The 27,257-nt window shown below is 38.4% G+C and overlaps 1 protein-coding gene across 1 annotated transcript; it reads right to left on the bottom strand.

Moving 5' to 3' along the window:
- Positions 1–518: 518 nt before the first annotated feature.
- Positions 519–27,065, bottom strand: cep89 (centrosomal protein 89). The gene is made up of 16 exons (XM_037694118.1): positions 27,024–27,065; positions 26,676–26,782; positions 26,235–26,381; positions 25,592–25,784; positions 23,071–23,122; positions 18,358–18,498; positions 18,035–18,177; positions 17,164–17,214; positions 16,516–16,599; positions 13,612–13,715; positions 13,017–13,132; positions 12,721–12,901; positions 9,160–9,327; positions 5,403–5,544; positions 2,776–2,865; positions 519–578 (listed from the first exon to the last, which is right to left on the bottom strand). The coding sequence occupies exons 1-16, from the start codon at positions 27,063–27,065 to the stop codon at positions 519–521; spliced, it is 1,821 nt and encodes a 606-aa protein (XP_037550046.1).
- Between the last annotated feature and the right edge of the window lie 192 nt (positions 27,066–27,257).

Raw genomic sequence — 27,257 nt, forward strand, 5'->3', positions numbered from 1 at the left:
TGCCGTACTCCTGCCTTCATGCTCTGTTCTCCTGCCCATGTCACCTGCCCCCTCATGCCATAGTTTATGTCCCTCATGCTATAGTTTCTGTTTCCCTGCTTTGTTTTGCCTATCACCCATCTCTCACCTCAAGCCTGCTCCTGTCACTCCGTGCCACACCTCCCTTACTCCTCCACATCAATCAGCCCTGATTCCACGCACCTGTTATCTGCACTATTTAAGCTCCAGTCATTCACTTCCTTGTTGCCGAGTTATTAAACCTTCCATGGTCCCTGATTTTGAAGCCATCATAGTTCCTGTTCCACGCTATAGCTTTGTATCCTTGCCTTGCCTTGACCCCTCGCCCACGGTTTCCTCACCTTGCCTGCCTCTCTTCGGATTTGAATTCTTTGTTCTGACCACGGTATCGACCCTGTCTTTCTCCTTCTATTACTTCGCCTAACGGATCACGATTTGGCTTTGGCTTCCGCTCTCAGCTTTCCTGTGCATGACCCCTGCTATGTTTCTCAGACCCTGAATTAGGATTTGCCCCCATGGACCACAAATAGCTTCAGCCTGCTCCGCTGCTGCAGCTCACTCTGCATGACAGACATCACTGGCACCAGCGCGACAACAGCACCTGCCAAATTACAGACTGAGAAAGTTAGTGACTTTTACAGTAACCTGCAGAACCTCCTCGTCCTCGCCAAAGTCACTCATTTCTCTGTCTTTAAGATTGAACTCCCACCTGGACGCTGACTCATCCATCTAGCAACCAGCAGCTAATAATAAAAACTGTTCTTGTTTTTGCACTCCTGTGTCTGACTTATAATGAATCCAAAACCCGTTCGTGACATACAACCTTCCACGCCTATCTACACTCGCTTCCTGTTTCACTTGTCACAGCTGCAACCACTTGTCTCATCGGCCCCAGTCCTTTTAAATCCTCAGCTTCATCTCACTTATCAGTGGAGCATAGTGTGTTCCACCAGGTCTAGTTCCAGTGTTCCCCCCAAGTCTCCCAGTACTTCACTGGGTCTGACTCTGTTTTTGTGTTTGCTGCCAAAACAGCCTTTTGTTTTGTTAAAAATATAAAATTAGGTTTTATTTTGTTTGAGCTTCTTGTGCTTGTCTACATTCAAGAGTCCAATCTACATACAACTATGACAGCTAATTTAATAGTCAAAATATGCTAAATCAAAAAAAAATTTTAAACGCTATAATATTTAGTTTGAATTAAATGGTGAATTGACTGTACTTACACCTTTTGCCTTTCTAATCAAGATACTCAAAGCACTTTACAACAAAATCTGCCCCATTTACCTCCACTACATCTCTGCAAAGAGAATCTGAACAAATCAAATTAATTCAGGTCTCTCTTGTAAACGAGTCCCTGAGGCCCAATGGGATTAACCTGTATAACTAAAGGTTGAATGAATGAAAAAAAAAATCTTTAGAGACTAATCAGTGCTTTTAGATCGCATTCATACATCGATGGGACACACATCAGAAACAGCGAAGGATTCAGGGTCTTGCCCGGGGACACTTGAACACATGACTGGATAGTGGTGGAATTGAACGCCCAACTTTCCCATTGGAGGACAACTGCTCTAACCACTCAGCCACAGCTGCCTCACAAACTATTAACAACAATAAAAAACAATAATCTGTTAATGACTCATCTAAAGTTCCTCTACTGCACTCTGAAGCCTAAGCATATATATATATATTTTTTTAGCTAAGGTTAATTATTGCTAGCTAGCAAGAACATTTTCGAGCAACACTGCACTTTAAATACCTTTAGTGAGGCTTACAATAATGACTTAAAACAGCCTTTTCGTTTTAAAGAGGGTGCTATCGGTGCTTTAACTTGTCAAAGAAAGTGAGGAGCAATACAACCAGTTAAGACCAAATTAAAACTATTTTCAGTTTTGCTTAAGAACGTTCAAGAACAATTACATTGCAGATAAATAGACAGACAAGTACTTGTTTTGTTCAAGCGACACTATTTTAATCTTGTCTGTTTGGCACAAAGACTGGTGTATTCTCTGCATATCAGCAAATGAAATTCAAACACTTTATTTAAACACTCATGGAAAGACGATTATGATTTCCCACTGAAAAAAAATGTGGCATTAACTGGTTTGTAACAAAAACGACTCCACTAGCAGAGTCCGCAACATTAAAGGCACAAACAAAGAAAAGTCTTAGCAGCAAAAATCCTAATGACTCACTAAAACAGACTGGTAGCAGAATGAAATGGGCACTCTGGGAACACAGGGAATAAAATAGGGCTCATACAATCCTTATTTCTCTCATTTGTTTTAATACATGTCTATCTTTATGCTTGTTTTTGCTTTACGTTGAACAGTGTACGGAGTTTATTCTGAAACTGAAGTCAATGAACTCAGACTGAGAGGTAACGCTGAGACACCATCAGTTTGAGTTTTCATTGAGTAAATCAAAGTGCTTGATCAACAGCAATTACACATTAATATTATCTTGAGCAAAATGAAGAAAACAAAAACTTAAATATAAGTAGAGATCCCTGCTGGACCCACAAGTGGATTGATTAGTGACACAGCATCCGGAGTTAGGATCAAAGTAGCCTGCGCAGCATGAAACAGCCTTAGGGCATGAGCTACTCTGCTCTTGTTTGGAGCAGAAAATATGGAAGTTCTTGATTTTATGTCTAATTTTTATCATTTATGAAAGCTAGTAGATCCAGAAACATAACGCTTATATAATAAAAGGATTATATCAGAACAAAACAAACATAAAATAAAAGAAACTCACTTTGATCTCGTCTTGGAGTTTGCTGAATCGGACTGTGCCCTTCAGAATGCTGCTGACAAATCCTTGCTTTTCCTGCTGAAGAACGGACGCCTGGGGACGGACACAAGGAAGATGGAGGGTTACTGAGCTAGCAAAGAAACAAGTGGAGGAGAGGACACAAATTTGGAAACAAAAAATGAAGAAAACTAATATCAATTTATAGTTGACATATAAATAGAACATTTTTCAGTACAGTTACACTCTCTTTATAAAAACCTTTAAAGTCTCATACAGTTACAAGCATTTTGAGGCCATTGTGGGATTATGAAGGAACTGGGGATTGAACCCCTGATCTCTTGACAGGAACCCAACCTTCCTATCACAGGGCTAAAATCGCAGCAAATAAAACACAAGTTAAAATATGAATCACTTCTTTTCTCCTCTAGTGGTAAAAAATTGTTTTATATTTGAAAGTTTATATTTGGGAAATTTAAAAAAATTTTTTTTTTACTGCTGGTCCATCTGTGGTTTGTGTCTATTATACTGTGAAACAGGAATGTTAATTATTAAAAAACAAATTAAAATGTGTGACGTAGCTTACATATTTGTTAATAATTAATACCTGAGCCCCATTATTGGTGTAAATGTACGACGGAGCTTTAGGGCCAAGCAAATGACCAATCTGAAGCTAAATGAGTCGTAATATTATCCGAACTCTGACAAGATAAATCAGGGTTTACCACATTTTAACTGTGGTAAAATGAAGAATGTTGAGCATCTTGTTAAATTATACTTTGGTATTGGTTTTACAAATAAGGAGATAGTTAATCTGTTAGCACATCAGCATCAGATTATTATCAGTATCAGGACATTGAACCTGTTTACAGTAAGGTGGTATGCTCTGATGGGCTGCAGCAGCTCTCTGCAGGTAAGGAGCATTTAGCTTTGGATTGGTCATTTGCTGACACGCCTACTGGACTGATTGACAGGTCGCATCGTGGAGCTGACTCGTGGAAAAAAAAAAAAAAAAAATAAACAAGAACTGAAAAAAAAAAAATCTTGTACGACTTTATTCTCGTAATTTTGTGGCTTTTAAATTTTTTTTTTCTTAGCGTGGCCCTAAAGCTCCATCGTATAAATACACTGCCTTTACCGAAAAATGTAGAAAAACTCCTGAGCTGGAAATCTATTGCACAGAAAACTTTTCCAAACATCATCAATGATGATCTTTACTAACATAAACACAAATAATCTGGGGGGATTAGGGCAGCAGTTTGCAGCTGAATCATACCTAAAGCTAAGGTTCAGCCCAGGAATTCTTGACATGTTTTCTTCATGTTGTTTACGTTTCTCCTGAAAAGGTTATTTTTTAAATTCTTTCTATCAATAAAGAATTCTAAAAAGAAACATATATATATATATATATATATATATATATCCATTGATATGTGCTGTATGTATTCGACTAATCTTCCTACTAAAATGGAAAGTTTTGAGAATTTATTTTGTGCCTGCTGAGATTATTAGTCATTTTTTTCACAGCAAGGATAGATGCAGTTGGGCAAACAATGAAGAGATCTTTTGAATTCAAAGCAAATGAAGTCCTGCTGTAAGCCATTGAAATGTCACTTATCAGAGTGAAATATTTACTAAGTATAGACATCCATATATTCATCCATTTTCTTTTTTCCGCTTTCTCTTTCTGGGTCACCAGTGAGCTGGTGCTTATCTCCAATATGAATTCAGCCAGAAGGTGCAAAGCTCCTTATTATTCAGTAGCTCCTCAACATATATGAGATACAACCTTATCTGACATGGTAAATCATTTTGTGTTGCTTTCATCGCCTGCCGCTGAAGGTTAAAGGAAATAATATATTTGCCTGTATCTGTGCATTAGTTTGCCTACCAGGTCTGTGTAACACATAAAACCCACAAAGATGGCTACAACTCTGTCAACTTTGCTAGAATTAACCTAAAATTTGGGTCCGGTAGTAGCTGAGAGTCACAACCAACAGTAAAGTAAAGCATGAACAAATCAAGTAAGATTTTTCATGTGTTCATTTACAGTACATACTCTGCTAAACATATTGTAAAATTACTCATAACATTATTTTCAAGGTTTGACCAAAATGGCTAGAACTCCATCATTTCTCAGCCTGGGGTGATCTTACTTTAAAACAATGGTTCCCAACACTGGTCCTTGCGGAACACCATCCTGTTGTTTTAGTTGTTTCCCTGCTTTGACACATCTGATTTAATATCCTAAGACCCGAACTCTTGCATAAGTGGATGCCAGGTTGTCCACACATGTGGATGCCAGGTCCTAGGAAGTTAAATGAATGGGTGATTAACAGACTTCTGCAGAACATGAGAAAGTACCTAAATCACTGAATCAGATGTGTTGGAGCAGGAAACAACTGAAACATGCAGGATGGTGTTCCTCAAGGACCAGGACTGGGAACCACTGCTTTAAAACACCAACATGAAAGGTGATGGGGAGTGATATGCATTGTTTCAAGGAATGCTATGCTTTTTGGTAAATGGTCCATGTAAGAAACTAATGAGAAGACTGATCGCACTGATTTTGATCGTCAGTAGATACATACAGTAAGTACATACAGTAAGTACATAAGTAACATCTGTAGTACCACGTGCAACAGCTGGTCTCTCTCCTTGGAAATGTGCTCAGCCACAGAAACGACAGCTCCCAGGTAATGTCGAGTCTTCTCCTCCTTCAAGATACACTCGTCATTTTGTCTCTTTAACGTGCTCGTCCTCCTCTCAGCCTTCCTAAATGATGGACAGAGGTTGTCAATAGGAAAAAACAAATAAATTAGAAGGAGAAGGAAATACAATGAGAAAGAGGAGGAACTGTGTAACACAAAAAGAAAGAAAAGTGAAAAACGCTACAATACAGAGTGGTTGAGGACAAGAGAAAGAGACAAAGATTAAAGTGCAGAAAATCTTGACACACTGCCGTCTGAACACAGGGTGAAAACAATAATGAGTAATTCAACACCTTCTGACATTTTTCACACTTCAGAATGAGAAACTTTCCATTAAAGTCAGAGGAGCTCCGCTGGGAGCAGAGCAAGGATCCAGAGCAGAGAAGACTTTACAACAGCTCCCGTAAAAAATGAAAATTAACTAGCAGTCATCAGCCACATTCGAAAAGACCTGTTTTTCTTCTATTCTTTATATTATTAGTAATTGTTCATCAATGTTCAAAATGTGAGGTAAAACCCTGACGTTTTAAACCCTGTGTGTGATCAGACCTAAAGTGTACTCAGTGTTCTGGTAACATGAGAACAATTCAAGAGAAAACTAATGAGAACACCTGATTGCGTGAATAGTTAGATGTGTGGGACGTTTTAATAAAAACATTTTGCTGGTTTTTTTTTTTTATTTTATTTTTTATGAAAGCTGCTCCTAAACTTTCAGAATCTGCAGTTTCATCCATGTGAAGCAGCAAAACGATAAATAAAAATACAAATTCATGATGAAATATCAACAGCTCTGGCCTGAAAGCGAGACTTTGGACACATTTTGAATTTTACAGTGTTTCTGAGAAAAAGAAGCAGGATGGAACTCATTAATATTAGAACTCATTAATATTAGAACTCATTAATATTAGAAATATCAAGGCTCATTACGTCCACCAGCAGCCAGAGTTGAAAGAAGGTGAAAAGGATTAAAATCATGCTGAACGTGTAAAATAAACATTTATTGCTTATTTATTTTACAAAACTTATCTGTTTCCTGGGGTTGACAAAAACATGTTTAATTTATTATTCAGTCACTTTGTTGTTAATGAAAGAAGCTCTACCTAAACTATACAAAGCAGCAGAAAATAAAGAGGTTTCAGCTTAAACCACTGGTTTTTACAGCTAAAAAACTACCGTACTTGAAATTCATGCCACACATTGAAAAACCAATTACCGTATATCAAAGTTCATGCTCAATAATCAAGGTAAAAAAAAATCCAACAAAGTTAAGTCAGGTCCTCTGAATGTATTTTTATTGTGTTGAAACATTTTGTTGTTCATCCAAAGGACTTCATCAGTCTGAGGAGCCACAACAAACAGTCCCATAAGCAGCACACTCACATAGTGGGGTCAACCAGAAGTCTTTTGGATGAAAGACAAAACGTTTCAACAAAAAAAGAAACCGTCCAGACGGCCTGGCTTAACTTTGTTGGATAATTACCGTATGGCTACCAGAAAAAAGCAAGAATATAAATATTAAATAAGATGCTCGGCTCATTATAAATCTGCTTACAGTTTTTAAAGAAGGGGATTTGGTCAATTCTGAGGATTTCTTCTCTGAAAAAGGTAAAAGTGGTCAAAAATTATATTTCAGTCACATTTGTTTTCACATGTACACAAGATTTAACGTAACTCTTTATAACTTACACAGTCTTCATTACTAGATAGAAATTACTTAAAATATGTGAGAATAAACAGGCTCAGGCTCTGCTGCTGTACACTTTGACCTCATCATTACAGTAGTTGATCACAGGGGTTAGGGGACCACGCCCCCACCAAAAGTGAAAAACCGTGACGTAGGGATACAGTAGTCCTTCTCAAATAGTGGGGCGCACCCACCTAGAGGAACCCGGGGCGATGTCAGGGGGTGTGCAGGGAGTAGTTTTCTTTTCTCACCATTCTCATTTTGTTGCGTGCGTTCCGGCAGCTGTTTGCTCGTATCTCTCAGGTTTACAAGAACAAATATGACTGCCTTGTCGTTTGGGGAGCCATGCTTGAACCGTGTCGCCCCCCCTGCTGCTGAGACGATAAATGAACTCGGACACCTCCGCTGCATGTGTTTTATGTCCATGCGCTCTGGAGGTCACCCACAGCACGAAGGCAACAAAGAGTAAACTCAACGCGAGAGCGACACCTGCCCCCTCTTTTCTCTTTTGCTGTGACAAAATGTTTTAGTTTTATCGATGAGTTTGTCAAAGCACAATTTACAGAAGTAATGTTTAATAAATGTTAGGACTCTATTCGACACCTGCCCCCTCTTTCCTCGTTCACATTGACAAAATGTTTTTGTTTTACCGATGAGTGTGCTCACTGTAGCCATTAATCCTGACTTCCTCATTTTGAGTTTTAAAAAATCAGCACAAATTGTTTTATTCATTATTTTTTTAGGTCAAAGTGTTTTATATAACACTCCTAAGTTAAAATGTTGCTGATCAATTTGAATTTATTATTATTTATTGATTATATTTTATTGTTCAGTATCAAATGGTCAAAAATGTTTACAGTTTAAAAAAGGATTTGTTTTTTTTTTCAGGCAAATTAATGCACTTTAAGTCGTTTCTGTTACAGACTAAAAAAACAATGTTAATAAAGTTATTCTTTGTTGTAAGTTGATCTATATATTTTTTTTATTTTAATGTTAATAAGGATACGTTATGCAGAGGTGTACTTATAACAATTTTATAAACAATTAATACTATTTAAAGTCGCGGCGGAGAGTTGGGGGGGCGGGGGGGAACGAAATGTTTACTTCTTCCTAGTGGGGGCATAACTGAAAATAATTGAGAAGCACTGCAGTATCATCTCATGTGGTACATGAGATGGAACAAAATTATGTACACAAGTAGTAGTATCCTGATGCATGCTCAATGCTCAATATAAAAAGACAAGTAGTAGTAGTTTATTTTAGTCTTTATGTATATATTAAGGCTTTATAAACCCTGCCCACACTGTTGCAATATTCTAAACAAGCACCACATGTCATGTGACCTCTGTTGGCTGCCATGCAGCATGGATTGTTTATTTAAAATATTACAGTATTTAAATTTAAATTGTAGAGAAGAGAAGTGCAGCAGGACATCAAAGGGTTAACCCTTCATGCAGCTCCGCAGCACAGAGCAGAAATGTACTTCTTGATCAATTACACTGAAACAACTGAACATAGAAGTTCTAAAATACTTAAAATAACTTTGAACATTTTAATAATTTGTGATTATGATGATTTTACGATGTGACGTACTTTGAATTTGAAGTTGGAAGACAAAAGTCGATCAGTGCAGCTGGACAGCAAAGGGTTAACCCTTCACAAAGCTGCTGCATCGTGGAGGAGAAATGTGGGCGTGGCAGAGAGCCGAGATCATGACAGAGGGAGCTTCTCCCTGCATCTAATGATTTAGCAGGTGCTAAATCATTAAAAATAATTTATTTTAAATAAACAATCCATGCCGATCGTGCGACTCATCCATCAGTCAGCCAAGTGTGTCATGTCCACTCTTACTTTAAAGAACCGCAAAACAGCGAGTCCGCGAAAGTCAAACCACAAAGTAGCGAGGGACTACTGTGCTAATGAAATTGTGAATTAATATGCTTTTCTTTTATGTCTCAGGCTTCATGTGTGAGCATATTTAATATTATTTCCTACCTTTGAGCTCTTCTGTAGCGCTGCAGCTCAGCCTCCAGTGTTTCAACATCAGCAGTCAGCTTGTTTTTGTCCAGAGCCAGACTCTTGTTGTCTTCTTGTAGGCTGGACACTCTCCGAAGCAGCCGTTCCATTTCACTCCTGCTTCTGCTCTCCTCCTGCTCCAGCTGCCTGCATGTGACGAGAATACATCACAACGCATCAAAACCCAACTTCTGGCAAACAAAACTTAAGAAAATACATTCAAACTTGTCACAGTATTTATTGTTTCAGTGTTCTTGGTGCACATTACACTGTGTCTAAATCAGTCGTTACTACTTTTATTCACTTATTTTGTACAGCGTCAAAATAATGATACAGTGTTGTATCAAACCTGTTTAATACAAGTAGTATTAAAATAAGAAACATGCATTTATCAATTCAACTTAGTTTACTTATAAAGCCCTTTAAAACTCCTAAATGGAACAAAATGCTGTGCATTTTAGACCAAACTATCTGATAAAATAAACATGCACAATAAAATTAAGATTTGCTTTAAAGAGAGTTCACCTTCATGACACTGGAGAAACTTGGTTGTTGTTTTTTATTTTAAAACAAATGTCTTTAAAATAAAGACAATAGCTTTACAGAGTTTAAAAAATACTTCATATCTAAATCCAGTGTGTGATTTTTGTTTAGTCCACAGGTATATTTATTAGAGATGTTCCGGTCGATCCGCCGATTTCCGTTAAAAAGTATGTGATTGGCTGATACCGATCAATACCTTTCAGTGCTGATAACATAAAAGGATCACCTTTGCAGCCTGCAGAGGTCCGGAGGTAAATACATTTAAGCAATGTTTTGAGATTTATTTGACTTTCTGCATTATTTAGCCTATTGACTAATGTTTTCAATGATTCTGTTACTGAGAGCATTTAAGTGTTTTTCAGTTGTCCTTTTGACTGAACAGTTGCTGAATTGTGCCTGCAAGTTTTATCTAGTTGTTGTTTTGAAAAAGTAAATCTGGATATGTACCAGTGACCCCCGTGACCCAAAAAGGAAGAAGCGGGTAAAAAATAATGGATGGATGGAAAAAATAAATAAAAAGCTGTTTTTGTCCAAATTAAGGTGATTTCATGGTTCCTATTTTCCAGATCACGTAGCAAGTAGCACTCAACTAAATCAAGAAATTTACAGCCAACCTATGTGATCGGTATTGATGATCAGCACCACGCGTGATAGATATTGGTGATTGGCAGCAACAAACCTGATCGGAACATCCCTAATATTTATGTTTATTCTCTGTTGTAAAAGAAAATGCTTTGATGGTTAATGTCTCACAGTGCAATGCAATAAACAAATGTACAACTAGTTCAATAACACAAGAAATAAAAGAGAAAAGAATAAAACAATAAAATCAAAAAAGTAACACCTAACAGGTAACAAAAGTGGGAGAATACAAATTAGTTTGAAGAGAAGATTGAAAAATAGATGAGGATGCCTGTCTAATGTTCATTTGGCTGCTCCTTGCAGGGGTCACCACCGTACCACGCCAGATGTCCTTCCTGATACAACCTGGGCTTGAGCCCTGTTTAATGTGCAAAGGTCATTTGTTCCATTATTTAGGAGCCAGCATCCCAAAAGCCCGGCCCCCTCTAAGCTCACACATAGTTTTTGGTCCAATCAGGAGCTACCGATCAGCAGACCTTAGAGAATAGTAAGGATGTAGGAGCTCAAATACATAAAGAGGGGTAAGACCATTTAAAGATTTAAAAACTAATAGAATATTTTAAAATAGACTCTAAACTAAAATGGCTACCAACAGAGAGATTTTAAAAACAGGTGTAATGTGAAGAAGAGATCTTGTGCCGGTAAAAGGTGCATTTTGAACCATCTGTAAACAGGATGGCAGATGCACTGACCCAACCTGCCTCAAATAAAAGTAACGTTCAACAACAGACTTTATCTGATTGTTGAAATTTTGATCAAAATTCATAACTACCTCTCTGATTTCTTTGAGTATGAAACTTATTGAATAAATTCATCCCATTGCTTGTCAGGATAGAAATAATGCAACATTTTAGGTGTTACAGTGGTTTCTCTACTTGTCTTATCTTTCTGCAACAAATTACCAGAAGTTATTAAGTGAAATATTATTGATCAAACGTGCAGCCAGTGAGAATGATTGTTTAAACTGTTCTCTGCTCTCCCTTTAAAGCAGAGCAGAAATATAAAACTAGAGAAACTGCATTTCCTGCAAAAATGCATTGCGAATGCTTATTGCTGAAAAATTTGCAGAAGAACAGCTGAAATTAGCTAAAAACATGCTGAATTGTAGCTGAAATTGAAAAAAGGCCTAAATTAGCATAAGAAAGCAGAAATAATACATATTTGCTGAATTAGATTTAAAAAAGCAAAATGAGCACAAAACTTAGGAAATTAGCTAAAACTGCTGAAATTAGTGCAAAAAAACCTGTTGAAAAGTAGCTGAAAAGGCAAAAAGAAGCTTAAGATACCAGAAAGAAACAAAAAGAGCTGAAATGAGCTATTAAAAAAATGAATTAGCTGCAAGAGCTTAAATTAACAGAAAACAGCTAAATACTAGCTGAAATAGCTGAAAAAACTGAAAGGAGCACAAGATGAAATTAGCAGAAATAAATTAATTAGGCTGAAAGCAGCAGAAATTACCACGAAAAACTTGAATTTATGTGAAAAAAGCTGAAATCAGCTAAAAAAGGCAATAAAGCTGAAAAGGTAGAACAAGCTTAAATTAGCAAAATAAAGTAGAAAGAACACGTTTGCCCAATTAGGCTTTAAGAAGCAGGAATGAGCACAAAAAAGTGAAAATTATCTGAAAAAAGCTGAAATTAGCTAAATAAATTGAAAAATAAATAAAAATAACAGCTGAAAAGTAGCTAAAAAGCAGAAAGAAGCCTAATTTACCAGAAGGAACTGGAGAGAGCACATTTGTGCTGAATTAGGCTTAAAAAGTCTGAAACAAGTGCAAAAAATGTGGAATTATCTAAAAAGAGAAGAAGCTAAAATTAGCATAAAACAGCTAAATACTAGCTGAAATGGCAGAAAAAGCTGAAACTTGCATAAAAAAGTTGAAAGAAGCATAATAAGCTGAAGTTAGTAGAATTAAGTTAGAAGAAGCACACATGTTGTAGTTAGCAGAAAGAATCTGAAAGGAGCACAAAACAGCTGAAAAAACAGCTGAAATTAATTAAAAGTAGCTGGAAAAAAGTTTAAATTTGCACAAGGAAGCTGAAAGAAGCTGAACCAGTATAAAATGTGAAAGGAGCAGTAAAAGGTTGTAAACACATCTAAAGATTTGAAGGATGTAAAATGAGCTCAATTCATTTTCTATGAGGAAAAAGTGGCAGAAAAGGCTAAATATTTCAAAAAGCTAAAGTTGCACCAATGAAAGAGTTGAACATTTTGATGATTTGTTGAAATCGCTTGAAAACTGCAGGATGAAAAACGTAAGGAAGAAAAATGGATCACAATAGTGTGAATGCTTCATAAACATTCACACAATAAAACCGTTTAAAATATTCACTCAAATCGGAGCCTGCAGATCACCTTCTGAGTTTCCCAGTAATGCTGCAGTGTTCGTCCCAGGTGACGGCGTCCTTCAGGTTGGCCTGCAGAACCTGAATTTTCTTTGCATGTTGCTGCGCCTCCTTTTTGCTCTCCTCTAGGTCCTCCTGCAAACGCTGTGTCTCTGCCTCCAACAACATAGTCTGTTTAGACATTTTTGTAACTACAGAGAGGAGAATGAGAGGAGGAACAGAGTTATGATCAAAGCAGAGCTGAGTATTTTCCTTCACTCTTTAATTCCTTTATTTATTTTCACATTCCTCTCAGCTTCACAGCACCTTCAGATTGTTGTCTGCCGTGACTGGCCTTGGCCTTAGCATGCTGAGCCTCCAGCTGATCAGTCAGAACCTGGTTCTCCTGCAAAACCAAGAAGGCCTGTTGCTGAAGTTGTTGACTGTGGAGAGAAAAAAAGAGAAACTTATAGTGAGTTGTTCATTTTTTGTCTGTTTGAATCTTTAAGCACTGAGATAATATAATATCCTCCTATAGTTTGTAGCCAAACTGGCTAAGAAACAGAGCTTCTAACACTGAAAAAGTTTCTGATCACTCATCGAACTATTACTCAGAACTATAGTTTGCAACCTGTCTGCCTCTTTGTTTTCTTGATCCCCAGTGAAATGGTTGCAACAAAATGTCTGTTTTTATTTGATGCTGTGGTGTCATAATAATATGGTGGCCAGTCACTGCTCAATGTTCAGGGGTCTAATAGTCAAAGCAGTCATTCAATAATCTGGATGTTAATGTATGCAAACGCTCAAAGCATAATGAAGGAACAGTAAAAGATGCAGAGGTTTTGAAAACTCTCCATTTGTTATTTATAATAAGTGCCGATAGCTGACAGCACTAACCCACCCCACACATACTAGTTCTTACCAGTCCTTCTGGCTGTCCACATTAATCTTAGCCATTTCCTCATGAAGCCTCTCATTTTCTTTGATCACTTCCTCTGCATGAACTCTCAACTTCTTCACTTCCTCCTATAACAGACAAGAAAATGTTTTATTTTCAGGACAAACACTTGTTTTAAATGGTGAATGGACTGTACCTTTCTATCTAGTCAAGACACTCAAAGTGCTTTACACTACAATGTGTGCCCTCATTTACCCATTCATACAGCACTCTACTATATATGTACAAAGATCATCTGAGTCATCTGGATAATCAGTGCTTTTTCACATTCATGCACTGATGGGACACACATCGGAGGCAATGAGAGGTTCAATGTCTTGTCCAGGGACACTTAAACATGAAACTGCTGGTGGAATCGAACCCCCAGCTCTCGCATTGGAGGACGACTGCTCTAACCACTCAGCCACAGCCGTCCCTAAATTAATGGAACAAATAATGGTTTTAAGCCTAGCATATCAAAACAAAATCAAATCCTTGACTCTATGATTGGATGACTGGATGTTTATTGTTGTATCAAACCATAGCTGTTCCCCTTGTCTTAAAGTTTCTATCCTGGATCTGTTTTAGGCATCTGTCTCCTCCCCAGCTCCGCTTTCTTTACGTTGAATTTAACTGTGATCACCGCCAAATACCTTGTAGCTTTAGAAGCTGTTATATTTTCTTTGCAGAGGTGACATACATGTAGTTCTTAGTATTTCTTTTTTTTTTTTTTTTTGCTCAGAGTTAAGTTTCCTTTTTGGTCAATATGTTTTTTTCTGTATTATGGTGTTCTTGACATAGAACCCTGTGCTTCATCTGATCAGACGTGTTTATTTTAGACCTTTAACATTTTGTGTGTTGAGGTTTGCGGCGTCCTCACGGGTGAAGATGACCCTTCGATTCTTTAGAGCCGTTGAAAGTACTGTTAAAATGGAGAAAATAGTTACTGCTTACACTACAGTATTGGTTGTTAACAATGTGCACTGTTCATGCAGTGTGTTTATTTTGAAAGCCATTTAAAGGTGGTGATAGGAGGAAAAAATACAATAATCTAATTATTGTTTTAACGATACATGATGAATGACTGATGCCTAGGCATTGGAAGGAGGAAGGGTCCTCCATTACTCATCCTGCTACTTCTAAGGAATCCGTCAGTGAATGATTATATAATTCTTATCCTAATTAATGAATATTCAAATATTTCAAGATTAGAATTCGACTTATGAGCAATGTGTAAGAGCATTCTGCTAAGTTCAAAGGCTTTTGTTAGCTGCTCCATGCTTGGCTTGTGTTAAATGTTAATTTTGATGACATTTTTTTCCACATTAGGCATCTGAAGGAGGTATCCTGTGATAGTCTCATCTTACTCAACAAATGTTAATTAACATTTAACTGTAAGTTAGTCCTGCTCATGGTATTATGCTTGTTGGCTGAAGGCCTGTTAGCTGTTAGCTCCAAGCTAGCCTTGTTATTACACATCATCATGTAAATTTGTGAATCACCTATAAGTTTTTTCCAAAGTTGGCAGTAGATAAGCGCCGCAATTAATGAGGTAGGAGTACGCAGGTAGAAGATGAAACCTGAGGGAGATGGGAGACTGTAAGATTGTTGCAGGGGAGAGCGTGGCCAGACAGCAACAGATGGTTGTGTGTAGAATGACTGTTGTTGTGAAGAAGAGAAAAAGAGTCAAATGAGAGAAGACCAAATGGTGGAAGCTGAAGAAGGAAGAATGTTGTGACAAATTCAGAGAGGAGCTGTTAAATGCCCTGGGTGATAAGAACGAGCTTCCAGATGCCTGGGCTACTACAGCAACAGTCATTAGAGAGACAGGTAGGAAGGTACTTGGTGTGTCATCTGGACAGAGAATGGATGATAAGGAAACCTGGTGGTGGAATAGTGAAGTGCAGGACGTTATTCAAAGAAAGAGGTTAGCCAAGAAGAAATATGACAGTGAGAGGACTGAAGAGAGGAGACAGGAATATAAGGAGATGCAACGTAGAACAAAGAGGGAGGTAGCAGAGGCAAAGCAAAAGGGTTATGATTAGTCGTATGAGCTCTGAATACTAGGAAACACCTTGTAACTGCGACTTTCCTTCCCACCATTGACTACGGTGACATTATTTACATGAACGTTACAAGAACCCTGCAGATGTTGGATGCTGTCTATCATGGTGTGCCAAGATTCATAACTGGCTGTAACTACCGTACCCACCACTGCACCCTGTATTCACTGGTTAACTGGTCATCATTAACTTAATACAGACTCTCCCACTGATACATTTTCATCTTTAAATCACTTCATGGTCTGCTGCCTCCATACATCTCCTCCTACATGTCTCTGTGTGAGTGCAGCTACAGCGTGCACTCTCAGGACATTATTACCTGCAGTGTTCCCTCAGTGTGGACTGAACTTGGCAAAAGGGCCTTCTCCTACTCTGCTCCTGTTTCCTGGAATATCTTGCAAAAACACTTGAAGCTCTCGACCTGGACCTCTCTAAGGGATTTCAAACAACTCTTAAGTTCATGGCAAAAAAGCAGATATGTTCCTGTTTTTTAGTATTTTATATTGCTTTATAATGTAGCTGTTTTTGGTATATAATTTCTTCCCTTTTCATTTTATATGCTTTTTTATGATAGTCTGCTGTTGTTATTTGTGTTCTTTGTTTAAAACAGGTCTCTCTTGTAAATGAGTCCTTGAGGCTCAATGAGACTGATGATTTCATAACGAGGTATTATTGTGTGTAGAGTTTTGAGGAAAGAGATTAATTTTATACGGATTAAGGCTGTAACATAAAATGTGGAAAAAGTGAAGCGCTGTGAATACTTTCCTGATGCACTGTACATTTGAATAAAAGAACACGATTTCTAAAATAAACAAAAAAACTTCACCTCCGTGGATTGCAGAAGTGCATCCTTTTCATCCATCCTGTCTTCATACGCCAGCAGCAAAGGGCATAAATTCTTCACATCCAGCTAGAATCAAGAACAATAAAAAATTGTACAAACTAGCAAAAAAAAGCCATGAGTATTTTTTCATTTTAATGTTTATGCCTTTATCTCTTGCCTTTATGCTGCTGTATTCATTCATATCCATCTGCTCACCACAGACTCATGTTCGGGCTGCTGTTTAATATACCGTATTATTTTACATTATTAGTGTTTAGCATATACGGTCTATTAGATCTTTTAGCGTATTGTTTAGCTTTAGTTTTAGTGTATATCTTAGATCCTTTTATACTGTTTCTTTCTATACTTTATATTTTTGCTATTTTTGGATGTAACTGGGACCTTGGGTACACAATTTTGTTCCACCTCATGTACCACATGTGATGTGAATGACAAAGAAACTTGAACTTGATTTAAAAAAAGACTATCTTCATTCAAGCCTCGATGGTAAGTAGGATTTATTTTCATGATCTACTGAGTCAAATCCTAAACTTAAATATTTTACACCAGTTTAAAAAAGACTGGTCAAATCTAGTTACAGACAAACAGTAAGTGAAGTTATGCATTGTGGTGATGTATTTAGATACTCACCAGCCATGGAGGAGGAGAACCCGTCTTTGGTAAAACACTGATTTTTGAAGTCTGGATGAAATATGGACAGAAACAGAAAATAAAATAAAACATAATTTCAACATTACGTCTAAATGCAATGCAAACAATGTAAACAGAGTTCACTTCGACTCTGATTCAGTTCTGTAGAATAACGAGTGAAAGAGTGTCCCAGTTTAAATAAATTAAAAAAAAGACCAAAGATTAGAATACACTCACACATATATAGTATGTACATCATCTATTTAATATATATATATATTCATGTTTAACTTGCCTAAACTTATACGGCATTATTCAACTGTAAACTTCTTGTCAAAATTCTTTGTCCTTTATCTTTCCTTTCCACCTCGGCTGGCCCTAATGACACGCCGCTACAGAGGAAGCAAACCGCCAGCGCTGAGAGCCAGAAAACTCCTGACGTGAACAAAGCAGCAGGTGGCAGCCATGATTAAAAGCACAGGTTGGCTTTTATCTGCAGAATAAAATAATACAACAGCATGGACCGAATGGAACAGGCAGACACAGACAGTGATGGGAAGCTCATTAGCTTCAACAAATCAAACTGAAGAAACAAACAGAAAACTTGTTTTTGCTCAGCGGGGCTGTCAATCAAAGATATCTGAGATTAATTCACCCTTAAAAACCCACCGACTACTGGTAAATTGATGGTCAAACAGGCAGATTCATTATTAGTGAAAGATCTACAGCACAATCCCTGCCAGGAAGTGGATAAACAGATATGATCTAATCTCTACAGTCAGGCTGGAAATAATATAATTCCTAATCAGATTGAGATTTTGACTATATTTGGTGAGATTATCTCATCTCTCACTGTGGTTATTTGTCATACCTCCTGTTTGGATAATGGCCTGAAGCGAGCTTGGTAGCGGCTCAGCTCCACACTCAGACGATGAGCTGTCAACTTCAGGGCGTCGTTTTCATCCACCAGCTCCTGGGCTTGTTGTCTCAAACTCTGCAGCTCTGTCTGGCTGCCTGCAGTCACAGCAGAAGACGTTCACAGCCATTAAATCATGCTAATGTACAGAGAGATGTACACATACATTTATAATTCACACAAATAAGGTTTTCTTGTCATGCTGGAATGATCAGAACTTATTTCACTGCATCTGTTTTCCATCTATGTGTCCCTCTGCAGTTTTCCCTGCACTCTACCTGCAGAAGACCTTTGCTTTGACGACGTTTGGCACTGACTGATCTGCTGCTCCAGGCGCTCCAGTCTCTTTTCCAGGAACTTTTGCTCGTCGGCCATCTTCATTTTCTTCTTCCTTACCTCGCTGTATATTTTGCTGGGATCTGGAGATGAGTCGGTGAGCTGTTTAGAGTTTTTTCTGCTTCTGGGGTGGTCAGTGTTTGGGATGGGTGGCAAGGCTGGAATGAGAGATTGATCTGTTTCTAAACAGGATAAAAAAAAACTTTGGGAAAAAATATTCTAATGATTTTATTTAGTTTCATTGATTTATACATGTTAGTCTAACTGAGAAAAGAGGATTTGCCACAGAGACATGTAATGCACAAATACAAAAATACTATGAATAAAAGACAAAAGTAAAACATGTGCATATAAATTCAATCCTGCCAAAATTAAAAAATATAAGCTACAATGACATAAATGTAACATCAATCAAAACTAATTTAAAAACAGGAGCAAGTGTTTGAGGATGTGATCTCCAGTTCTTTAACAGTGTGAACGTTTATGAAGCGTTCACACTGTGATCCATTTTTCTTCCGTACGTTTTTCGGCGCGATTCTCGTCCAGCAGTTTTCAAGTTATTTCAACAAATCACTAATAAAACATTCAGCTTTTTCAGGACAATCCTGCTATGACTGTTGGTATTGGTGCAACTTTAGCTTTTTGAAATGTTTAGCCTTTTCTGCAATTTTTTTCCTCATAGAAAATGAATTGAGCTCATTTTACATCCTTCAAATGTTTAGATCTGTTTACAACCTTTTACTGATCCTTTCACAGTTTGTTCTGGTTCAGCTTCTTTCAGCTTCCTTGTGCAAACTTAAAACATTTTGTAGCTAATTCTGCTAATTTCAGGTGTTTTTTCTGCTGTTTTGTGCTCCTTTTAGATTCTTTCTGCTAACTACAACATTTTGTGCTTCTTCTAACATCTTCCAACTAATTTCAACTTGTTCTGCTCCTTTCAGCTTATTTCTGCAAGTTTAAACTTTTTTTTTTTACTAGTTCAGCTATTATTTAGCTGTTTTATGTTAATCTTAGCTTGTTCAGCTAATTCAACATTTTTTGCAATATTTTCAACTTTTTTCAGCTTATTTCAGCAACAATGTGCTCTCTCAACTTCCTTCTAGTAATTTAAGCCTCTTTCTACTTTGTTAGCTACTTTTCAGCTGCTTTTTGCTCATTTCAGCTTTTGTCAGATAATTTCCACTTTTTGTGCTCGTTTCTGCTTCTTTCAGTCTAACTGGGCAAACATGTTCTTTTTTATTTATTCTGGTAATTTAAGCTTGTTCTACCTGTTCAGCTACCTTTTTAACAGTTTTCAGCTAATTTCAGCTGTTTCCAGATAATTTAAGTTTCTGCTACTTTCAGCCTAATTAACTGTTTTTATGCTAATTTCAGCTTGTTATGCTCCTTTCAGCTTCTTTCTGCAAGTTTCAGCTTTTTCTGCTCTTTCAGCTACTATTTAGCTATTTAATACTAATTTTAGCCTTTTCAGCTAATCTCACATTTTCTGAGCTCATTTCAGTACTTTCCACTTTCATCTGGTATCTTGAGCTTCTTTCTGTTTCTTTTCAGCTACTTTTCAGCCTTTTTTATTTTGCTAATTTACTAATTTTTGTGCTCATGTCTGCTTATTTAAACTTATTTCAGCAAATATGTGTTCTTTCTGCTTTCTTCTGCTAATTTAGGCTTGTTCTCCCATTTCAGCTACATTCCAGAATGTTTTTAGTTAATTTCAGTTCTTTTTCAGCAAGTTCTGAAATAAACATTCACACTACATTTTTGCAGGAAATGCAATTTCTCTAGTTAAAGGTTTAAATTTCTCGAACAGACAGCTTTGATAAGAATCTGAAATAATGTTTATATCATGACAACTGGACCAAAGAAAGCAAAGACACGATGAGCAATTTTTTAAAGCAAGTTACAGAAATTTAATTATTTCTTAAGTAAACATAAAAAGTCATAACAACAAGAAGTTAGTCCACTGGCTACTCACACCTGCATGGCACATCTTTCCAATGTTCAGGGTTCTTAGTGACAGAGTCTTTCTTTCCTGCGGCTACAGGATGTTGGTCACCTGATCCCGCTGTGAAATCTGTAAGATATATGAAAATGAGCACCATAACAGAAGAAATTAAGCTTTATATCTTTGTCCTAAAACTAAATTATACACCCAGCTAACATAAAACTTTTCAACCTTTTGCCATATTTCAGGCTTCAAACATAAAGATATACAATTTTAATTTTTTGTGAAGAATCAACAAGTGGGACACAATCGTGAAGTGGAATGAAATTTATTGGATGTGTCAAACTTTTTTAACAAATGAAAAACTGAAAAGAGGGGCGTGCAATATTATTCGGCTCCTTTACTTTCAGTGCAGCAAACTCACTCCAGAAGTTCAGTGGGGATCTAGGAATGATCCAATGTTGTCCCAAATGACTGATGATGATAAATAGAATCCACCTGTGTGTAATCAAGTCTCCGTATAAATGCACCTGCTCTGTGATAGTCTCAGGGTTCTGTTCAAAGCACAGAGAGCATCATGAAGACCAAGGAACACACCAGGCAGGTCCAAGATACTGTTGTGGAGAAGTTTAAAGCCGGATTTGGATACAAAAAGATTTCCCAAGCTTTAAACATCCCAAGGAGCACTGTGCAAGCAATCATATTGAAATGGAAGGAGTATCAGACCACTGCAAATCTACCAAGACCTGGCCGTCCCTCTAAACTTTCATCTGGAACAAGGAGAAGACTGATCAGAGATGTAGCCAAGAGGCCCATGATCACTCTGGATGAACTGCAGAGATCTACAGCTGAGGTGGGAGAGTCTGTCCATAGGACAACAATCAGTCGTACACTGCACAAATCTGGCCTTTATGGAAGAGTGGCAAGAAGAAAGACATTCCTCAAAGATATCCATAAAAAGTGTTGTTTAAAGTTTGACACAAGCACCTGGGAGACACACCAAACATGTGGAAGAAGGTGCTCTGGTCACATGAAAACAAAATCGAACTGTTTGGCCACAATGCAAAACGATATGTTTGGCGTAAAAGCAACACAGCTCATCACCCTGAACACACCATCCCCACTGTCAAACATGGTGGTGGCAGCATCATGGTTTGGGCCTGCTTTTCATCAACAGGGACAGGGAAGATGGTCAGAATTGATGGGAAGATGGATGGGGCCAAATACAGGACCATTCTGGAAGAAAACCTGTTTGAGTCTGCAAGAGACCTGAGACTGGGACGGAGATTTATCTTCCAACAAGACAATGATCCAAAACATAAAGACAAATCTACAATGGAATGGTTCACAAATAAATATAAATGTTTTTTTTCTTCTTTCAGCTGCTCCCTTCTTCAGGGGTCACAACAGCGAGAAAAACTAACACAAAAACTTGGCAATTGTTTTTACGTTGGATGCTCATCCTCATGCAACCACATTCACCGAGCTACCATGGCCCTCAGTGTGGAGCAGAGCTGCTGTCCAAGGAGCACGGGGAGCAGCTGGGAGGATTATGGGCCTTGCTTTAGGGCCCAGAGTGGGGCTAATGAGGGTGGAGACAGGTGCGGGTGCTTCACCTTTCCCACCCAAATACCATAGTTATATTTGGCCTGGGGATTCAAACCTGCAACCTCCCAATCACAAACTTGTTGTCTCTAACCTCTGCGCCACAACTTCCCCTACTTTATATTTCTATCTATCCATCCAGTCATCCATCCATCCATTATCTTTATCCGATTTTTCCTTTTTGGGTCATGGGGGTCACTGGTGCCCATATCCAGCAGTGACTATGAGAGGTGGGGGACACCCTGGACAGGTCTCCAGTCCATCACAGGGACACATACAGAGAACCATTCACTCTCACTCACACCTAGGGACAATTTAGAGTTACCAATCAGCCTAACATGCATGTTTTTGGTCTGTGGGAGGAAACTGGAGTACCTAGAGAAAAACCACGCATGAACGAAGAGAACATGCAAACTCCACCCAGAAAGGCCTCTGGCTGGGATTTGAACCAGGTAACCTGCTTGCTGAGAGGCAGCAGCTCTACCAACTGAGCCACCGTGCCACCCTACTATATATTTTATATATTATATTTTATATGTACATAAATCAGGGCAGCACAGTAGAGCTGCTGCTTCTCAGCGAGAAGGTTGCTGGCTCAAATCCCGGTTCGGAGACCTTCCTGGGTGGAGTTTGCATGTTCTCTCTGTGCATGCGTGGGTTTCCTCCGGGTACGCCGGTTTCCTCCCACAGACCAAAAACATGCATGTTAGACTGATTGATAACTCTAAATTGTCCCTAGGTGTGAGTGAGAGAGTGAATGGTTGTCTCTTTTGTCTCTATGTGTCCCTGTGATGGACTGGAGACCTGTCCAGGGTGTCCCCCATCCCTCGCACAGTGATTGTTGGACATGGGCACCGGCGAACTCCATGACCCACAAATGGAAGAAGCGGGTAAAAGATAATGGATGGATGGATAGATATACGTAAATCACAAATATACCAACATTTCTGTAAGCTATCCACCACCAGAGGGCTCTGTTTGTCTCTGAAAAACATCATCAGTGATGCAAAGAGATTAAATTGAACCTTTATGTTATACTGACTGTATGAAGTTCCACAAATTTCTTGATCAAAATTGCACCAATATGTCTTTGGGGTGACGTTGATACCTGGAGATGGCACTCTGCTGTCAGACATCTGAGCAGGCAGCGGTGTTGTGGACTGAAAAAGACATGGACAGATCAGAGATAGTCAGAAAGATGCAATCAAATAAACAAACAGACAGACAGACAAGAAAGTCTTGATGTGCAAGAAAGTCATTTTAAACATCCATCCATCCATCCATCTTTACCCACTTCTTCCTTTCTGGGTCACGGAGGTCACTGGTGCCCATATCCAGCAGCCACTGTGCAAGAGGCAGGGGACACCTTGGACAGGTCACAAGTCCTTCACAGGGACACATGGAGACACGAGACAAACAATCATTCACTCTCACTCACACCTAGGGACAATTTAGAGTTACCAATCAGCCTAACAGCAAATTTTTGGATAACTTTAATGTCAAATTGTTTCAGAGATCAAAGTTTTATGGTTGGGCAGCACGGTGGCGCAACTGGTAGAGCTGCTGCCTCTCAGCGAACAGGTCCCTGGTTCAAACCCCGGTCCAGGGGCCTTCTGGGTGGAGTTTGCATGTTCTCTCCGTGCATGCGTAGGTTTTCTCCGGGTACTCCGGTTTCCTCCCACAGACCAAAAACATGCATGTTAGGCTGATTGGTAACTCTAAATTGTCCCTAGGTGTGAGTGAGAGAGTGAATGGTTGTTTGTCTCTATGTGTCCCTGTGATGGACTTGCGACCCGTCCAGGGTGTACCCCGCCCCTCGCACAGTGATTGCTGGACATGGGCACCAGCGACCCCCGTGACCCAAAATGGAATAAACGGGTAAAGATAATGGATGGATGTTTTATGGTTACCATCAAGATATATTAGATTGGTTATTTCACTTTAAAACAATATCACTGCCTGTTAGTTCTGCAGCTCTAAACCTTAGTTGTCATGTTCCTTTTAAAGTCCCTGAGAGGATCAACGCTCCTGCTGTCTTCAGGGTGTTAACACTTTTCCATTCTCCCTGTAGGTTAAAATCTGTTGTCAACATAACCACCAGTCTCCAGCCTGACCTCTTCAAGTCTGTGCTTCAGAGTCTGCTCTGCCTCCAAACAAAGAATGGAGGATCTCCAGAAGCCAATTTGAAACTTAATCAAGAAAAAAAGCTGAATTTATCTTTGTGTCTCTATGTTTAAAGAAATTGCCTCCCAAAACAGACACAAAAGAGGAGAGAAGACTAAACAAACTTGACATGCATGGATGTTGACTCAGGAGAAATATTTTAAATGAGAATAACGTAATAGTTAAGTATCTACCTCCTCAGCTGGTGACGCTCTGGACGCTTGTCACCCACAGCACGCATGCAACAAAGAGTATAAACTCAAAGCGAGAGTGTTACCTGCCCATCTTCCTCTTTCACTTTAACATTGTGTTTTAGTTTTTTAGTTTGTCAAAGCACAATTTTTGTGTGTTTTTTAAAATACAGAAGTAATGTTTAATAAATGTTAGGACTCTCTTCTTTGCTAACAAAATATATCTTATGACATTAAACAACTTGCCAGGTTCTTCTCTTGTGAGCGCGTTCCCTGGCTGCCCCCAGCCAACCAGCTCGCTCTGCGCTCTTTGTGACTTCTCTTCTGCTCTGAAGACCACGTCCAGGTCCAGCTAAACATTGAGCCGGAGCTGAGAGCTGCAGGATCATGTTTCAAACTCTGCTTCAAAAAGCTGCACTGCAAAATGTGCTCATTGTAGCCATTAATCCTGACTTCCTCATTTTGATTAAAAATAATCAGCACAAACGGTTTTATTCATTTTTGTTTTGTAGGTCACAGTGTTTTATATAACACTCCTGAGTTAAAATGTTGCTGATCAATTTGAATTCATTATTATGTATTGATTGTATTTAATTTGATTGTTCAGTATCAAATGGTCAAAAATGTTTACAGTTTAAATAAGGATAGATTTTTTTAATTTCAGGTAAACTGATGCACTTTAAGGCTTTTCTGTTACAGACTATGAAACAATGTTGATAATCTTTGTTGTGAGTTGATCTATACTTATTTCTTTAATGTTAATAAGGATATAATGTTATGCAGAGGTGTACTTGTAACAATTTTATAGACAAATGATTCTATTTACAGTTGCAGCGGAGAGATGGGGGGGGGGGGCTGGGGGGCATAACAGAAATAATTGAGAAGCACTGATCTACAGGAAGAAGAATATGTGAATAATACACTCTTTGAATACTTTACTGTACTGTAATAGATTTTACAATAATGTTCCATTATAATTATATTGTTATCCGGTGTTTGATAATCTTTGGCTCATTTTCATAAATATTTAAGTCTGTCAAAATCTAAGTCTTCTCTTCACCTGCTTGTTTTGCTTTGCCTTCGCTGCCCCGCGACCCGACAATAGATTAGATAGATGGATGGATGGATGGATGCATAGATGGATGGGTTTACAGATGTTTCATTTATTCAAATAATTACATTTAGGTTATTTGCATCAGAACAGTGCTATGATTTGTGAGTGAAGCATGCAAGAATGAAATTCCTGCTCGCACCAGTCTTTCTGTGCTTCCTTACCTTTGCTTCTGCAGGCAGGTCATGGACACATTCTGTCACTCTTAGATGTTCCCGCCTGTCCAGAGTTTGATAGACATGTTCCTCCCCATCCTCCCCATTGTCCATGTCCTCTTCCCTGTTTTCAAGCTCCCCCTCCGAGTGCTCGAGGGATGACAGGTGTGACCGGCTGGCCAAATCCTCAGACCATCGGTCTCTTGAGGATGGAAGAATATTGTAGTGCAGGAAAAGTTAGTTATGGTACTTCTTCGAATAGAGATGGAAGTGTTTTAATTCAAAAGTAGATGTTGTTGATGAGTTACAGTGCAGAGACTGATTATACTAATAATGGATTTGCAATGTTCATGTGTTTGAGAAATCTCAGACAGAAACAGTAAAAGACAAAAGCAAAACATTCAGCTTAACAACTAATATTTACATTGTATTTTGATACATGGATGAAGGTTTCAAGGTGAATAATAATTAATGATATGTGCCATATTTTGTTAACTGCTTTCACAGTTGGTGCAAAACACAGAATTTGAATTTTAAGGCAGATCCAAGAAGCAATAGTTTTGGACCAATCCAATTTTAATCCAATTAAGGCTGATTTTCAGTTCACAATAAGTTTGAGGGTGGTGTTGTATGTGCATGACAAAGTGATGACCTGGCGTAAAGTACAGTGCTGAAGTTTGGATTGGACGTGAAGGATTCTGACTGTCCTGTCTCAGAGAAGGACCTCCGCCGAGCAGGAGGAATTGCCCACGTCTGTCCAGTGAGCGACGAAGACAAAATGGCTGCAGCTAAGGCTGACCTGTAGATGTGAGCACACTTTGTGTAAGAGAACTACATAAATACATTACAACCATCACAATAAAGCTTGAGAGCAAATGTTTCATTTTTTTATGTTTATACCATTGTAACAAAAACATAATACATTTAGCATAATAAGCCTATCGTTACTGTGTTGCAATAGTTCACAATATTTCAGTAACAACTGTAACCATATTCATCAATAATCTGATTAGTTGATAAGTATGTGGGGAAAAAAGAAAAAAGAGTAATGTAGAAAGATGGAGGAGATGGAGGAGGGGGTGTTGGGTACCACCTGGGTCTCTCGGGTGAGGGATGGGGACTTCTCGGGGGAGGGGTACGAGGTACAGCCGCTTTAGGAGCGATGGAGGCAGCAGGGATCAAACCAGGAGCTATATGTCTCTAGAGAGGAGGACCAGAGGGGTTAAAGAAGCTACAAGTTGATGAGAATGAACCATGACTGCATACGATGAGACATAACTGCTGTTGTCATTTCTTTTAAGGCATTTTACAGAGTTAGTATACGAAAAAAATGTTTACATTCTTCAAAAGGTAATCATTTATGCTAGCTGCCGGCAAACTTAAAAATCCCGACAATAAAAGAAGAAGAAGAAGAAGAAGAAGAAAAAAACACGAAACTTACAAAGTCCTTGTCCTTCTCCCGTCTGAAGCTGAATTTTAGCATGTTGAAACGTCTTCGTAGCTTCTTGAAGTTCACGTAAAGTTTTCTTCTATTAGCAAACAGCTCGTGTTTCTCTGCCGACCATTTTTGGTCAAACTGCATTAAAAATGCCAGCCTAACATTATTGTAAAATTATTTTTATTTCTTCTGTTATTTAGAGTTTACGTGAAGCAAGCTAACTAAATCAATCTTCTT

The sequence above is a fragment of the Nematolebias whitei genome, chromosome 2 (assembly GCF_014905685.2).
Source record: "Nematolebias whitei isolate Nwh7 chromosome 2, NemWhi1, whole genome shotgun sequence".
Lineage (NCBI taxonomy): Eukaryota > Metazoa > Chordata > Actinopteri > Cyprinodontiformes > Rivulidae > Nematolebias > Nematolebias whitei.